This window comes from Neolamprologus multifasciatus, chromosome 17, assembly GCF_963576455.1.
Source record: "Neolamprologus multifasciatus chromosome 17, fNeoMul1.2, whole genome shotgun sequence".
Classification (NCBI taxonomy): domain Eukaryota; kingdom Metazoa; phylum Chordata; class Actinopteri; order Cichliformes; family Cichlidae; genus Neolamprologus; species Neolamprologus multifasciatus.
In genome coordinates, this window is record NC_140455.1 from 14,287,961 (window position 1) to 14,304,086 (window position 16,126).

The 16,126-nt window shown below is 40.8% G+C and overlaps 1 protein-coding gene across 11 annotated transcripts in view; it reads right to left on the reverse strand.

The window, feature by feature from the left end:
* The window catches only part of pde4dip (phosphodiesterase 4D interacting protein), a 97,772-nt gene that overhangs the window by 11,343 nt on the left and 70,303 nt on the right, over positions 1–16,126 (reverse strand). For 8 of the 11 annotated variants that reach the window (XM_085138323.1, XM_085138322.1, XM_085138320.1 and 5 more), the window contains 12 exons: positions 15,908–16,024; positions 14,807–15,260; positions 13,085–13,320; positions 12,901–12,946; positions 4,483–4,751; positions 4,089–4,226; positions 3,770–3,964; positions 2,563–2,847; positions 1,496–1,627; positions 1,181–1,300; positions 831–1,020; positions 560–684 (listed from right to left, as the gene is read on the reverse strand). In XM_085138323.1, the coding sequence (XP_084994449.1) occupies positions 560–684; positions 831–1,020; positions 1,181–1,300; positions 1,496–1,627; positions 2,563–2,847; positions 3,770–3,964; positions 4,089–4,226; positions 4,483–4,751; positions 12,901–12,946; positions 13,085–13,320; positions 14,807–15,260; positions 15,908–16,024 (2,307 nt within the window). The remainder of the gene's footprint in view (positions 1–559; positions 685–830; positions 1,021–1,180; positions 1,301–1,495; positions 1,628–2,562; positions 2,848–3,769; positions 3,965–4,088; positions 4,227–4,482; positions 4,752–12,900; positions 12,947–13,084; positions 13,321–14,806; positions 15,261–15,907; positions 16,025–16,126) is intronic. The other 3 variants (XM_085138325.1, XM_085138319.1, XM_085138317.1) reach the window with 2 other exon arrangements.

Below are 16,126 nucleotides of genomic sequence, written 5' to 3' on the forward strand. Positions count from 1 at the left end.
AGCATTTAGTGTTAGGTATATTAGCTAAAGCTTGAACATACACTTTTTCACTCAATCGTTTGTGTTGTACGTTACATTTAAATTCTTTATTGTTATTCAACTCTATGATTTTTTTTTACATTGTTCTGGAAAACAAAATAATTGCCAAAATAAGTTTAAAACATAAGACAGACTGGTATAAATGTGGTCTGGGGAAGTTTTAAATTTGTTTATAAAGTATTAAAAAAAATTCATGTAGGAAAATACTGATGAATTCTCGATACGTGCGTGTTTCTATGCACTGTTTAAGCACAGTTTTGTGTGTGCACCATGTTTAGAATTAAAAATATTACTTCTAGAATACTTAGAGAAATTTTGCATTACTCATTTTCCTGCCTTGCGATAAATTGGCCACATGTCCATGGTGTATGTTGCGTCTTGACTGCTATGATAGACTCCAGGACCACAATGTCTCTGAATTCACTAAAGACAAATGGATGGATGGATGGATACTTTTCTTCACTACATCGAGTTAAAGCCACTCACTGATCTGAACAGGCGACTGTGTGTTGATTCTTACCAGTGGGCGCATTTGTGGTGACTCTCCCCTTTTTGCGATACACCTGCAGCTCACACTGAAGAGAATGGACCAAACTGCGGCTCTCACAAAGCTGCTGCCGAAGAACAGTCAACTCATGCTGGAGCCTGAGGTATTTCATAAAATGCATGAAATCATGTTATTTATTACCTATGATTTCTTTAAGATATGTGTTTCCTTCAAAACAGTCCCACTAAAATGTCTAAAAAGTGTTAGACTCCAAGTATTCCAATGAGAGAAACAAACAGACTACCTGTTGACGGTTTCCTGGTTCCTCAGTCTGTCTTGTTTCAGGTGTAACATCTCCTGACTCTGAGCTTCAGCCTCAGTTTGGAGCTTCCTGGTTTGCTCTGCCCACTTCTCAGCCTCTAGCTCCACCTCCTTCACCCTGGAACGCTCCTGGAGCGCCACCTCCCTCAGCTGCTCTGCCTCCTTAGTGCTCTCTGCATGATACATAACAACAGAGCAGAGTGGATATTTTGATTTTGAATTTTTTTGTCTGATTTCAGGCAGGGACATTTAAGACTCACATTTACATTCTGAATAAATAATATAAATAATGACTCTTGAGCTTATGACGTGGTAGTAAACATTAGACTGTACCTTTGGTAACCTGCTTCAGCTGATTTTGTAGACTAACATTTTCCTCTTTTAGAAGTCTAATCTCACTGGCAAGCTGGTTGACTGATTCCAGTCCCTGGATGTAAATATTGGTAGGAGCACCTTTGGAGGAGATAGAGACAGAGGAGTGAAAAATAATAAATAAATAATAAATAATGACAGAAAAAAACATCTTTGTAAATTAAATTTAAAGCAATAAAATTTTGATAACATATTTTGTTAGAACTAAATTCAATGCTTTTCAAAAATTTGAGCCCCGCAGATAACACGAACAGTGTGTTCGTTTGTCTCTGTTACCTTTCTCAGTGGTGGTTCGGGCCAGTTTCTCCTCCAGCTGTTGTCGGAGACGGTCGTTGGTGTGGATGGAGTCCTCCAGTCTCTGCCTCAGACTCCTGATTTCCCTCAAGTGCTCCTTCATCAGGTCTGAACCTGTAGCAGACAAAGCGCAGAGTAAGTTGTGAAATCACCATTCACGCTCACCTAATAAACTAGTAAGGCAAGAAAAAGATCATTTATTGTCAAAAACAGCGACTGATCACAGCTGGCTTAACGGGAGACAATAACCATATTTTTGTTTTTTGTTTGTTTTTCATGCACTGACTATTTTTGAGTATTTTAATTCCAAACATGTCTGGATGTGTGTTTAACTAAACCCTTTCAAATGTCATTGCATATTTAATCCATGTTCAAAAAAACAAAACTTCTTATACATGATTTCAAATTTGAGTTCATTTGCAACACAATGCTCACAAAACATTTAATATGTTTCAGATCAGTTTGATTTTATTTACAGCGCCACAACAAAAGTTGCCTGAAGGTGCATTCACAGCCTGATGTATTGAATGCTTTATTCGTAAAACAAAACAAAAACCCTACATGTCTTTTCTGGCTTTGATCCCAATACATCAGCAAAATAAAAGAATAATTCAGAATCCGAGCTTTTATTATATTCATCTGAAAATTCTGCAGTTTTTAAAACTTATTACAAACCTATAACATCTCGTGTTTGACCATTTTGCAAACAAATATTCCAAACTAATTTCAGCTCAGTGTTATGCAATACTTTTTTTTTTTGTGTGTTTGTTTTTTGTTTTGTTTTTTGTTTTTTTTTTTGGGGGGGGGGTGTATTTCTTTTAAGGCTATAAGAAAATAAGAATAAAAATATGCTTTTAATGCCTCAGCTGAGGAAATACAGTTTAGACTAATTTACTACACATGTTTGCTAAAAACTGATATTACATAAGCATACCCAGGCACTAGTGTCAGTAGGGAACTTGTACATACAAAACATTGAACAATTTTTAAACATTTTTAACATAAACACCCAGAAATCAGAGAAATCATCGGACACATTAAAGCTTTACCTGTGTGACTGTTGCCTGACTGGTACCCTGAGGATCCTGATGACAGGTCAGCTCCAGTTCTCACTGCTCGATTTCCATAGCTCACATCCCACAATGCACTGCTCTCCAGGAGGCTGGCCCCAGCTTTCATTGTCAAGCTGGCATCCAGACTACTGTTGCTAGCAGCACTGCTGAAAGGCGAAGGTTGGAATCCTTGGTAGGAGAGAGGCAGTAAGTCAAAGGAGTCCGGCTGCTGGTAGACAAATGGGAAACCCTGAAGCGGTTTGGCTTGAGGAGTAGAAAACCCTGCAGAGGATGAGACGATTTAAGGAAACAACTAAAGGAAAAGCGGATAGCTTATATATTGTGTAAATACATGGTCTGCTTTGTGTGTGTGTCTTAGAGAGACCAAGAGCAAGATGAAGGGATTTCCCCTGACATCGGGAGCAAGTTTGTTAATCAGCCAAATGAAATTTGTCTGGTTGGGGCTTTCTGAAAGCTCTAATTCCCATCAGTGTTTTAAGATCACAGCAAATCCCTCTCCAGCTGGAGGCTCTGGCTTCATTAAACATCAAGTGCAGAACAGTTGCTTAATGAGTAAGAAAGTACAGTGTGTTAAAGATAAAGGCAAAGGGATGACAGTGAGAAGAAAGACAAAGGCAGTTGGGGAGAAATTAATTATTAAAGCTGGTCAGCTCCCTCTTTGCTTAACTACAAGAAGCCATCTTATAACTTTTATTATAGTGTACAATTCAGAGGTAAATAACAAGAAATTAGTAGAGTACAACTAAATGTAATGTAGATGGCTGTTGCTATCAAAGTTATGTGCTCTAATTATGTGATACTCTTTATTAAGACACACAAAATGTCAGAAATTCAGGATCTGCAACCAAATCAGATCATAAAATCAGCCTCTATGCTGATCTAACAAATCCCCCACATATATTTTAGAAAGTAAGTATTTGTATCATGCCCCAGTATTTTATGGGGCAGTAATTACCATATAATGCACCAGCACATGCGGCTAATGTAATCGCCATCTTATGTAGGTTATGTCATAGGGTCCAAAGAGATCCCCTGTAGAAGTCTGAATCATTTCTAATGATTAATTTTGTAAAGAAATTCAAAGGATTGTTTCTGGAAGGAATCAGTTCTTGGTTGCACACTCCATTTAATTTGTTTAGTTTAAAGTGGGTCAAACACAAAAGCATGCACAGACATGACGCACTGCCTTTGTCTGCCAGCTGCCTTTGTAACATCTGCAGCTCCTGGTGCACCTCAGTCAGGGAGAAACCCATACCCCCACTGCTTTGGCAACGGGTTCGCAGGTTGGAAGGGCGAGGATGGAAGGACAAGCGTGTCTTCTGGGCGGAGGAAGTGGGGGAAGTGTGAAAGGAAGTAGGGTTGAAAACTGAGACAGGAGCTGGGAGAAAAGGGGAAGGTAAATATGATAGACAGACACAAAAAAGCAAAGAATAAAGAAAGATACAGGAAGGAGCAGTTGCAATCTACACGAGCTGAAGGACATTTTCTGGGGTCCTTCCTACCTGTCTGACTCTGCATGCCTGTGTGTTGGGAGCTGGTGGATTGCATGCTGGAGCAGCTATGACAGGACTGGGTTCTGTGAGATGAGGTGATAGATGGAGGGATAGATGGATGGCGTGACACTGTTCCATGGTGACAATCTGGAAATGAAAAGACATACACTGCAAAACACTGATTCTATGCATTTTATGATAAAGAGTTGATACTGCAAAGGTCAAATGCCAAAACTGCAGTGCGGGACTTTAAAATGATGGTTAATGCTCTGCTGGAAACAGATCATCAATTGCAATTTCCTCACACATGAGTAACATTTGCATGGAATTACATAAATATTCATAATTGGAATTCCCTCTGGACTGTGTTGGTTAAAAAACACACAAAGAAAAACACTCGTACCTGTGCTCACTTTGGCAGAAATCCGTGATTCATCCTGACCAAGCTCACTGGCAGCATCGACATCAGAGTTCAACTCCAGGTCCTCAATTGTGGATCCATGCTCATCGGACACATAAGAGATGCGATCTGATTGGTCGGTGGTATCAGAGAGGGCATGACCGCTGCAGGGTGTGTCAGAACGATGAGGATGATGGTGCTGCTGATGCTGGTTTAGTCTGGCACGGAGAGACTCAATGACCTTGTCCTTCTGCTGCAGCTCTTTACTGAGGCTGTACGCACGTGTGCGCATGCACACAAACACAACCACACACACACACACACCATATTTATTTACCATGGTCAATGCACAATATATGTATCGTGTCAGATATAGCTAAAATGTAATTCTCCTCTGTAGTCCCTAATTATTAGGCCACAAATAATGTGCAGATAACAATCTATTAAATCATCATAAAATCACAAAAGCATTTATAGCCCCCCTACCCCCCGCTTTCCCACACACAGACACACGAAGAGAAACACGCACAATTTAAAATGAAAGGCAAACTGTTTAAAAGTACTGAACCCTGATTTCTGTGTGCTGAGGAATCTGAGAGTAGTAGCTGCATGAGCTGTGTCCATGTGACTTAAAGGATAAGTATTATTAAGCAGTGCTGTACCAGGTGTGTGAGTCACCTGCCTACTCTTCTCACAAAAGGCTTTGCTGACTGCATCGTGTTGCTTTGGGGAAGCCTCTTAGTGACTAACACATACATGACACTGCATCAGATCAAATGTGTAAGAATCTAGACTGACATTAAACAAGTCACACACACATTTTTTGGAAAGCTATGTTCAATTTCACTAGCCACACTCAGGCCTGATTACTGCTACACCCGATGAATGAAGAAATAATTTCAACAGAACCTTTGTGACAAAGTGAAGTAACAAAGTCATTGACATCTATCAGTCTTGTGAGGGTTAGAAGGTCATTTCTACGGCTTTGGAACTCAGACCCATGGTGCTCCACAAATGGATAAAGTTGGAACAATGGTGAGCTTCCCATGAAATGCATTGATGGAACATCCAGGAAGTCACAAAATAACCCAGAACAATATCTAAAGAACTGCAGGCCTGACCTGGCTCAGGAATGGAGGAAGGTCAGGTTCACAATTCAACAGAGGCTCTGCAAAAATGGCATTCATGCGAGCGTTCCAAGGAAAACAACTGCTGACCAAAAAGAACACAAAGGCTCATCTCATATTTGCATCTTGATGAGCCTCAAGACTTACGGAAAAGAGATTCTATCGACAAGTTGGACTTTGGACAAAACACTAGTAACCATCACCTTCTCTTGGGCTCTGCCTGCAACCCATTATCCATCAAGACTGCATACTGTCAGACGCTTTGCCTTTACTTAAGCAGCAGTACGATCTCAAAAAAGAGGGGAAATACCTCATGCACAAGCATTTAACCACACAGCATGCAATTAATTTACACAAATGTAATGTCTTTGCTTCTTAGCTGCTTGGTGGTGACTCTCAAAGTGGAACCAATGAGAACCAATAATTGAATCGAATGGATAAATTATATCAATGATGGAATTGCAATTGCTGAATTGGTATCAAGTCCCATCTCTAACTGCACCTCATGGTCACTTGTCAGAACATTTACCTGTTCAGCCACAAGGACCTTCCTGCTCACAGATGGCTTTACTCCTTCTGCTCGCCTCCTTCCGACTCACTCCCGTGAAACTCTCCACCCTCCACTGTGCTCGACTCCTCATTTCTGGAACCCAATCTGTCAACATCAGCTAATGCTACGTCTACCTGTTCACAGACCCTTTCTCACCGCTGATGGCGAATGAAACTCCAGCTCACACACCCTCGCTGATCCTGAACTATATAAGCAAATGTTTGCCCTTTGTCTGACACTGTTCATTGGGTTTGGTATTAATGTAATCATGACAAACACAGCATTTCATAAAAAGAATGCCACGCCATTAGGAAAACACTGTGGTGTAATGGTGATGGATGGATGGAAGGTTTTGGAGGGCTCCAGGGTGCAGCTACTTTCCCACATGGTTCCATTTAGGTTTGCATAGCTTTTTCCCTTTAATAAATGAAATCCTCAACTGGGCAGCATGGTGGCACAGCGATTAGCAATTGCCTCACAGAAAGAAGTTACTGAGTTCAACTCTGCCTTTGTGTGTGGAGTTTATATGTTCTTTGTATTTCTGTAGGTACTCTCCGGGTATTTTGGCTTCACCCCACAGTCCAAAGACATGCAATTAGTGGGATTAGATTAGCTGGTCATTCTAAATTACAAATAGCTTTGAATGGTTGTCTGTCTTTTTGTGTTAGCCTTGCAACAGACGGTGATCTGTCCAGGGTGTACCCTGCCTCTTGCCCTATGTTAGCTGGGATAGGCTCCAGCTCCCAGCAACCCTGATAAGGATGAATCATTTAAAAACTGCCCTTTGTAAAGGGGGCAAATATTTTTTCACAGCACTACACATATATGCCTGTACCAGAAAAATAACACTAACTATTCCCATGGACCAGTGGGAAAGCAAACAATAAATAAAGCAATACTCCATCTTCCATCGTGTGGTAAGAATACAGTGCAGCACTGGACCAAGACAGCATGGTTAACTCTGTATAAAGACAGGGGGAAATGACTCTGTCTAAAATGATAATTAAAAATATATATATAATTAAATTCCGTTCAGTAAAGTACATGAATTGGTGAGATCTAAAATCTCTTAGAGCAAGCCCACAGCTGTCAGGAACAGACGTTTATATCCTCCCACAGCTTTTTGGAGGGCATTTTGTCCTTTATTGGATAGGGACAGTGTGGAAAGACAGGAAAGCAACCCGGATTCTTACTTTCTGGCCATGTGGCACATGGTTGCCTGCTCACCCACTAAGCTAAACTGGCCCCATCCATCCACGGTTTTTAACCAGTAATTAGGGTGGGCACTATCATGCACTAAGAGGATCCCAGCACCTACTGCACCTGCAGGGTTGATACCTAATGGCAGTCAGGGTGCTGATGTCCAGCCTGTAGAGGTCTGCGTGTCCCTCCAATGATATGTCTTTCCAGACCATCACTGACCTACCACCAATATCTCTCACATGTGCTCAGGGTGAACATGCTCTCATATTTGAAAAGCACAGGGTCCTAGTGGTGGACTTGCCAATTCTGGTATTCTATGGCCAATGGAAACCGGGCTCCATGGTGCTCAGAGCTCACTAGTGGACGTCAGGCCACCCTCATGACCCTATCCAAATGTGAAACTAGTGAAAGAAGATGGATAAGGAGGGAAAAAATGCCAGAGTCCTACACAGATGTTATTAATTTAATTAACACCAAAACAACTGAAACTGAATAACAACACCTTCTCCTACATAACTGACCAAAACAAGAAGTTTTACTGACTTGATGCTATACTCTGATTGAAAATTATTCTTTTACTTTTTTTGAGCAGTGTAGATTATGAATATTACTTTACAAAAACCACAAGTTACCCTTTTTGAAGTTCCCTTTTGTCTTTGCTAAACTACAGACGAATTCAAGAAATAGCCAACCAAGTGGATTAGTAAAGTGCTGGAAGACTAGAGCTGCTAGAACAGCCTTGGTCCATCTTAGCACTGATTGTCCAAGCCTGCTGAACTCTAATGAAAGAATGGAAGAACTCTAACACACTGGTCAACAACCATCAACAATAATCATCTGGGATTCGATTTGGCGAGTGTGAAGGGCACATTCATCAGAGGATGAAGGCAAACACTCAGAACAACAAACTGATCTCTTATGATAGCACTAGTCTGCCAGTTTCCCTCACTTCAAACATTAAATCTAACCAAACTAGATGCTTTACTCATATAGTTAATGCATAAACATGACTGTAACTGAAACAACAGAAGCTTGTTATACTGTTTCAAATTGATAACATGTTTCTTTTTTTGTGCTGTCTTACTTGTCGAGCTGTGTGAGCATTGCTCTCCTCTCCCTGTCGGTGTGTTTCTTCAGCAGCAACAGCTCTCTCTCCTGAGCTTTCCACTCCCACAGGGAGAAAGAGAACAGAGAGTCTCTGTACAGTGGGCTGCTTTTAGACAGCATGACTTTCCACAGAGGAGCCATCACCCACCCTCAGTCACCCTCCGCTCCTAACACCCTCCACCTGGGTGAGCGACCATGCCTCCTCCGTCTGCACCGTTTCTATTGAACTCTGCTGCAGTTTGTTCTTCTCTGCTGGGTCTCCAGAGGTAACGGAGAATGGTTCACTGGCATAGATGCAGAGATTCCCAAAATGTGCGTGACAGAAGGTATATTAGACAGGTAGGGCATAACACAGCAGGAGGGATGACAGAATGCGTGGGTGATAAGGTGAAAAGCACAGAAAATCCTCATTAGGTTTGGGCTTCCCAGAGAGGGTTGTGGGTGTGATCAACAAATTGAAATCAGGGGTAATTGAAAAAGAAGAAGATAAGAAGATCAGCAGAAATGTAAAGGTTTAAAAGTGGAAACATAAATTACTCCACTCCCTGAGGAAATTCTACTCTCCACAGCTCTGTACACTTTTCCTTTTCTGATGTTGTTGCTCCTAGGTTCACGACCGCTTGAATAAGTCCCTGAAAAGAAAGCCTCTTGTTGCTACTCTTGACACAGTCTTTCACTCCACCAGCAAACACACAGCTGCAGCAGCAGCAGGCCTGAGGCAGAGACGTAGTGACGAAAGAGTAAGAAGGAAACAGAGCTATGCATCTAAATCAAAGTCCAGATCCTGAGGGCTTATATGTTCATGCTCCAGCAACCATCAGAAAAAAACAGCTGAATGAAAGATCACCCACAAAGCACTGCTTCTTCTTTCTTCTGCTTGCTGATATGTTTTCTAGCCACACCAATCTATCCATAAAAACATGTAAGCATCATCTTAGCTGCAAAAATGCAATCACAAAATGAAAATGGTTTTCTTCTCAAGGTCTCGGAATATAAAAAGTATCCTCCACTTAAAAAGCTTCAGGTTGAAAGAAAAATCCCTTATGCCCAGCCTTCTGTCCATAAACACACAAAAAAATCCAGGTTTATGGTGAGTAAATCTTACATAACAGAAATCGGTGCTCTGCTGGATGCATAGTGCCACGCGCTGCTCCTGATACACTGAAGCAAAGTGACGCTCTCTCTGACGGGCTTCATCGCTCACGTTTTCTCTCTTTCTCGCTCACTCCCTCTGTGTGTGTGTGTGTGTGTGTGTGTGTATGCGCGCGTGCGCACGTGTGTGTCTGTGTGTTTAGCTCCTCTTGACCTATTTCTGTCCCCATTTGAGGTCTTAATAACTTAACCTGATTAGAAGCCATGTCCTGAGCCAAATGCAGCAAAAAGCCTAAGCAGTATTACGCTATCAGTGCAGTCACTCATGTCATGTACTGTACATTTGGCCTGCTATCCATGTTATGTAGATACTGTTGTCAGAAAAACAACCCCAAGTGTAAGTTCTTATTACCTGTGGTTACACTTTAACAACTTACAGCAGCCATGTGCATAAGACCATGCAAAATATGTACTAGTGTCAACGCCTATAAATTGGTGGAACCTGACAGCCTGGCAGGAAATTCATTTTCTAATATGAGCACTGTAAAAAAAAAAGTGCTGTATTTTGAGTGAAAGTGGTTTTAAATAAACACAACTTAACGCTCCCTTCCAGCTAACATGGACAATGTTTTTAAAGACAACCAACTTGTACAGGATTGTCATATTGGTTCAGGAATGGTAAATATAATTGGTTTGTGTTTTTCTGTGTTGTTCTGTTAAAAACAGTGTAGGTCAGTATTTGCACATATAGATCCATTTAAAACGCTAAATAGTCATCAGGCAATTAGTGTTTTTTAGATTGCATTTTAGCAAAAATGCCTGAAACTTTGCGTGTTTAAACATAATCGTACTTTAGTAGCTAAAATAGATACTGTAATTTATTCTGTGTTTATTGCACATTCTATGACAAGGGTTCTGGATCCCTGAGGCATTGTGCTACTTTCAAAGAAACAAAATCAGTGGTAAACAACACAATTTTCACACATCTCACCTGTTTTTCTTGATATAAAGAAATCCGTCTGATTATTCATGCACTTACAAGCTGACACACATAACTGACCACACCGTTCAACAGTTCAGTGCAACCCCATACACACTGTATGTACACTCGTAACCAGAGGGAAGGCTACATTTCTGCCACAGAAAACACACTCGCTGATTCTCCTTCACATCTGGTCAACCATCTGTGCTGGAATAACACGCTGGCAGATTACTGCAGGCCTCCCCCTGTTTACGTCTCTCTGAGGACGAGCTCTAACTATTCATATAGCACTGTTTGTTTTTCGAGATTTGACCCAGCGCTCACTTTTATCCAACAGCAGTGGTGGAGCTCTAAGGACCAAGCCAGCGTTTTAGTGTGTTTACGGTAACTGACTGAAATTCATGTAACTGTTCGTACTATTTAATGAGCATTAAGTATTTTTGTGACAGATTTACAGTCTGTGCTTTTGACCTCTCGGGCAGCCATGTGATTCTTTTCTTCTCACTCATGCATGAAAATCAAAGAGCTGTGTTATGAAACAAAATTCAATGTTGTGTTACAAGTGATTGAACATCCAGGACATTCATTGCTCAAGCAAAAGAAATGAGCTGCCAAAATCTGTGCTTATAGCTTTTGCTTAATGGAGCCTTGTAAAACTGTGTTCTTTCATCATAAAGCTGTGATGATACATTAAATGGCATTGAACACACTAATCAGGTGCCTGTGTGTTACAAATTCTTTAAACTAAACAGCTTTCTGCTGAAGAAATATTAAAGATTTATACTTGCGCTTGAGGTTGTGGATTATTAAAGACAAACTAAGATTTTAAAAGCTGGACATTTGCTCAGCAGCACTGTGTCAAATTAAAGCCAGTAACCAGATTCTTATTCTGGATGGCATTACCTTGGCCTCCAGTAACACTGTGAGGAATATTGGGGTAATTTTTGACCAGGATATATCCTTCAATGTACATATTAAACAAATATGTAGGACTTCTTTCTTCCATTTGTGCAATATCTCTAAAATTAGAAATATCCCGTCTCAGAGTGACACTGAAAAACTAGTTCATGCATTTATTACTTCTAGGCGGGACTACTGTAATTCATTATTATCAGGATGTCCTAAAAACTCCATAAGAAAGCCTTCGGTTGATCCAAAATGCTGCAGCAAGAGTACTGACAGGGACTAGAAAGAGAGAGCATATTTCTCCTGTTTTGGCTTCCCTTCATTGGCTCCCTGTTAAATCCAGAATTGAATTCAAAATCCTGCTCCTCACATACAAGGTCTTAAATAATCAGGCCCCATCTTATCTTAATGACCTTGTAGTACCATATCACCCTATTAGAGCACTTTGCTCTCGCACTACAGGCTTACTTGTTGTTCCTAGAGTATTTAAAAGTAGAATGGGAGGGAGAGCCTTCAGTTTTCAGGCCCCTCTTCTGTGGAACCAGCTTCCAGTTTGGATTTGGGAGACAGACACGATCTCAACATTTAAGATTAGGCTTAAACCTTCCTTTTTGCTAAAACATATAGTTAGGGCTGGATCAGGTGACCCTGAATCCTCCCTTAGTTATGCTGCAATAGATGTAGACCGCTGGGGGATTCCCATGATGCATTGAGTGTTTCTTCTTCAGTTACCTTCCTCACTCACTATGTGTTAATAGACCTCTCTGCATTGGATCATATCTGTTATTAACCTCTGTCTCTCTTCCACAGCATGTCTTCTATCCTGTCTTCCTTCTCTCACCCCAACCATTAGTGACAGATGGCCCGCCCCTCCCTGAGCCTGGTTCTGATTGCTGGGGTTTTCACTGTTTTATTATTGTAGGGTCTACCTTACAATATTAAGTGCCTTCAGTCGACTGTTGTGATTTGGTGCTGTATAAATAAAACTGAATTGAACTGAATTGCAGCAGGAAGTCAGACTTGACATAGATTGTAAGAAAAAAAAAGGACAAAAAGGATATATCTTATGTATTGATAGGCTTTAATCTCTAATGTTGTATTGTGTAGTACAACAACACAATACAACATTAGAGATTAAGTATCACCCTGAAGGTGCATCAATGTGGTATTTGAAAATGCAAAAGCTGTAAAATGCAGAATGACAATATGGTGAATTATGCCATTTTTCAAATTCTGTATCAGTATAATGTTTGAGATTGACCGAAAACATTATAGCCCCCCCCCCCCCCCCCAAAAAAAAAAAAAAAAATTTGTGTGAAACATCTTTGTGTAGCTTAACATTGTGAAGTGAAAATCTGATAGTGGAATATAATTAATTTTTACACACACACACACACACACACACACACGCACACACACACACACACACACACAAAGCTGTAATGAGGACTGACCGGATGGCAAGTAGCTCTGTCTTATCTGGGTTTTCGGAACAATCTCCTGTTTGAAAACAAAGAAAGAGCATCAATATCATTAACTGTTATCTGCACTCCCTGCTCATGAGAAATCCATGGTGTCGTTTGTACTTTCTGAGACTTCGCATCAGGCTGTACAATGAAACAACAAAAACAGACTCACTTCCACCAAATTTGGCATTAACTCTCTGTGCCAGAGCACTGCTCTGAGCTAACTGATCCCTGAAGCTCTGGCCCATGTAGTAGTCGATGTCGTTGGCTCTCAGCAGCTCCTCAAACGCCTTGGTTGTGTCTCCCAGGTGCTGGGTGAGGATGCTGCACACACCCTGACCCTCTCGTAGCCGCTGGCGGAGGTGAGACAGTTCTTTGGCCTGAGCCTGGATCAGTGTGTCGAATTTTCTACACAATGAAAAGAAAGAAGAATGTAGCACACCTGACAATGTGTAAAATAATACATGAAAACTTTTTTGCTTCTTTTATTGTTTGGCACCGTCTCATTCCATGGTGAAACTCGCTTCACTGTAGGCAGTGTCATTGATGTTATTTCTTCTCATCTGAGGATGACAGTTTGGTTCTTCTTCCAGATCTTTGCAAAGTGGGGATGCATCTAAACAACTTTTACTTGTACTATTTGAAATGAAGATCTTGAACTATGCAGTTGTTTACAAACAGCTCCAAGAGACCTTTCCAACTGTAAATCTACAGTTCTTCTTAAAAGTCATTAAAGATGTATGCTGTACAATTATTCAACGAGGGAATCTTTCAGAGTCCAAAGTTATCAAGATATGCTCATACCCATTGCTCACACCTGCTCCTAATTTCTTTGGACTTACTTCCTATGGGGGAAAGATTTCTCTATATATTTTACCTGAGTCAGTGTCACAGTGTTGGAACTGAAGCTTCACTGAAGCCACACAGTTTATTCATAAATGGCAAATGGGGCAGCATGTTCCCAACCTCGTGTTAGTTAATCCCCTCACTGTCAGGCTGCCGAGTTTACATAAAAGCATCTGTGGTTACACTTGATTACTAAAGCTTGATACTGACAAGCACTGTTTAAATGGGTTTTTGCTCATTTTAGGCAATTTCTGTCAATCAACTCCCCCCAACCCCCTACCCCAGCGAGTCCATATTATGATTTTTTGTAGTGTCTTTTAAAAATTATTTTCCTGGTTTATTTCACCATAAAGTTACCAATAGATACAATTTTAATATATTTGCTATAATAAAGCTATAATGAGCGTTAAGCTATTAACATTTTAAAATGTAATACATGTACAGGACAGACTGAGTGTGGCTGTGGATAGACAATTTAATTTAATTTAATTTAATTTAATTTAATTTAATTTAATTTAATTTAATTTAATTTAATTTAATTTAATTTAATTAATGGCATTCAAAAGGAAAATAATCAGTAAAAGACTGAATTACTGAAATTTACCTATATTTTGACAACAATAGTAAAAGTTTGATTTAACCAAGTCAGATTTGCAAGCTTGTAGCTTTTTAATGAAGATATTCCTATTCCTCTCCAACAAATGACTGAAATTGGTGATGGGCACTGGTTTTTTGTCTGACAACAGGATTGATCTCTATGCCTCAGGAATTTCCGGAATTTTACATTTTTGGACTACGACAGCTTGGCGTTGTCTGAGGTTCTGCAGAAGCAGACTCTTCCTGGCACTATTTAGGGTAAAAAAGCAGCCACTCTTGAACTGTCAAATAATCTGTTTATATTGATCTGGTTTATGTTCTTGGTGTTGGCACAAACACTCATTGTGTTGAACTGGAAACAAAAGAAACTACTATCCCACCCCACCAACAAAGAAAAGAGTTAGAAAAAAAGCAAAACAAACAAAAAACTGCATCGCAACGTCTTTCTTACCCTGGCAAGGTGGCAGACACTCCATCCTCTGCCGCAGCCTTCTTTCCACCTTTCATCAGCTGGTCCTCCAGTGCATCCACACGAGACGCAAGCCTCTCTAGGTCCTTGTCTGGGTGATGGGGTGAACCTAGTTGACCTCCCTTAGATGACTGCCAGCCCTCATTATCCTCTGCCTGGCTCTGTGAAGCTGATGCCTGGATGGACCAGTTGACCTTGTGGGGTATCGAAGGACCATATTCACTAGAGGTAGATAGGGAACGGAGGCGTCTCTGGAGCCCGGAGATCACTCCCTGGGAGCGGGATAGCTGTGAGCGGAGGTCCTTAACAAGGTGCTGGAGAGAGGAGGCCTCGTTACCATAACCGGAGCTCTGGGTGGTGGTTTTGTCATTGCTGCTGGCAGGCCACCATTGGGAACCGCATTCCAGAGACGTACACATTTCTAGGTCATCAAACTCTGTCAGGAAACATACAATGTGTTCATCAGATTCAGACTCTGTTTCCTGTGAGTGACACTGAAATATATGATTAAAAAAACAAAGCATCAGTAACATCAGTTAATGTCATCTTAAGGCCCATAGTCTGGGGTACTTTAAAGTTATGAGATATGTGTATAAAACCTAGTAGCAGACTACCCTTTCATCCAAATACAACTCTGGTTCTCAAAAACATTCATGGCGATCACTCAGAGTAGCTTCTATTGATTTGATTTCCCTCTAAGGGGTCAATGAAGACCAAACCACGCAGGCAAAGCACACCACAGTATAATAGAGCAGCCAGGAAAGGCTTCAGGTCAAAGTTTTTCCTTTTATTTGACGAACCATCGAGCTTTTAAGCTGGGAATGCAAACAGTGCTGAGGAGAATGCACTGGACCGTGAAGAGAAGGCTACTGTTTGGCACAAAGACTGCACTTGGCTGCCCTCTGCTGTTTCTATGATACCCCGACAAATAACACTGACGAGATGAATTTCAGGATATTTACGGACATTGTATGATTAGAAAAAACTCTTAATAAAACATTAATCAGAATTGAATGACATTACTGATATAAAATTCAAAACAAAGAACCACAGAGTCTTTTATATGGTGATAATAATACACACCGGGGCTGCTGGTGTCTTCTCTCTCAGCTTCATTTTCACTGCGGCCGCAGGTCTCATAGCCCAGATCCTGGAGGTCTACCTGGATCTGTTTACTGTCCTGCTGCACTGCTGTCTCTGCTGCAGGGATACAGAAGAAGAAGGAGCTTTATTTTTATGTTTGACACTGCTGGATCTACTATCCTCGTCAACTTCATAGCATTTTTTGGACCATTTTTAGGT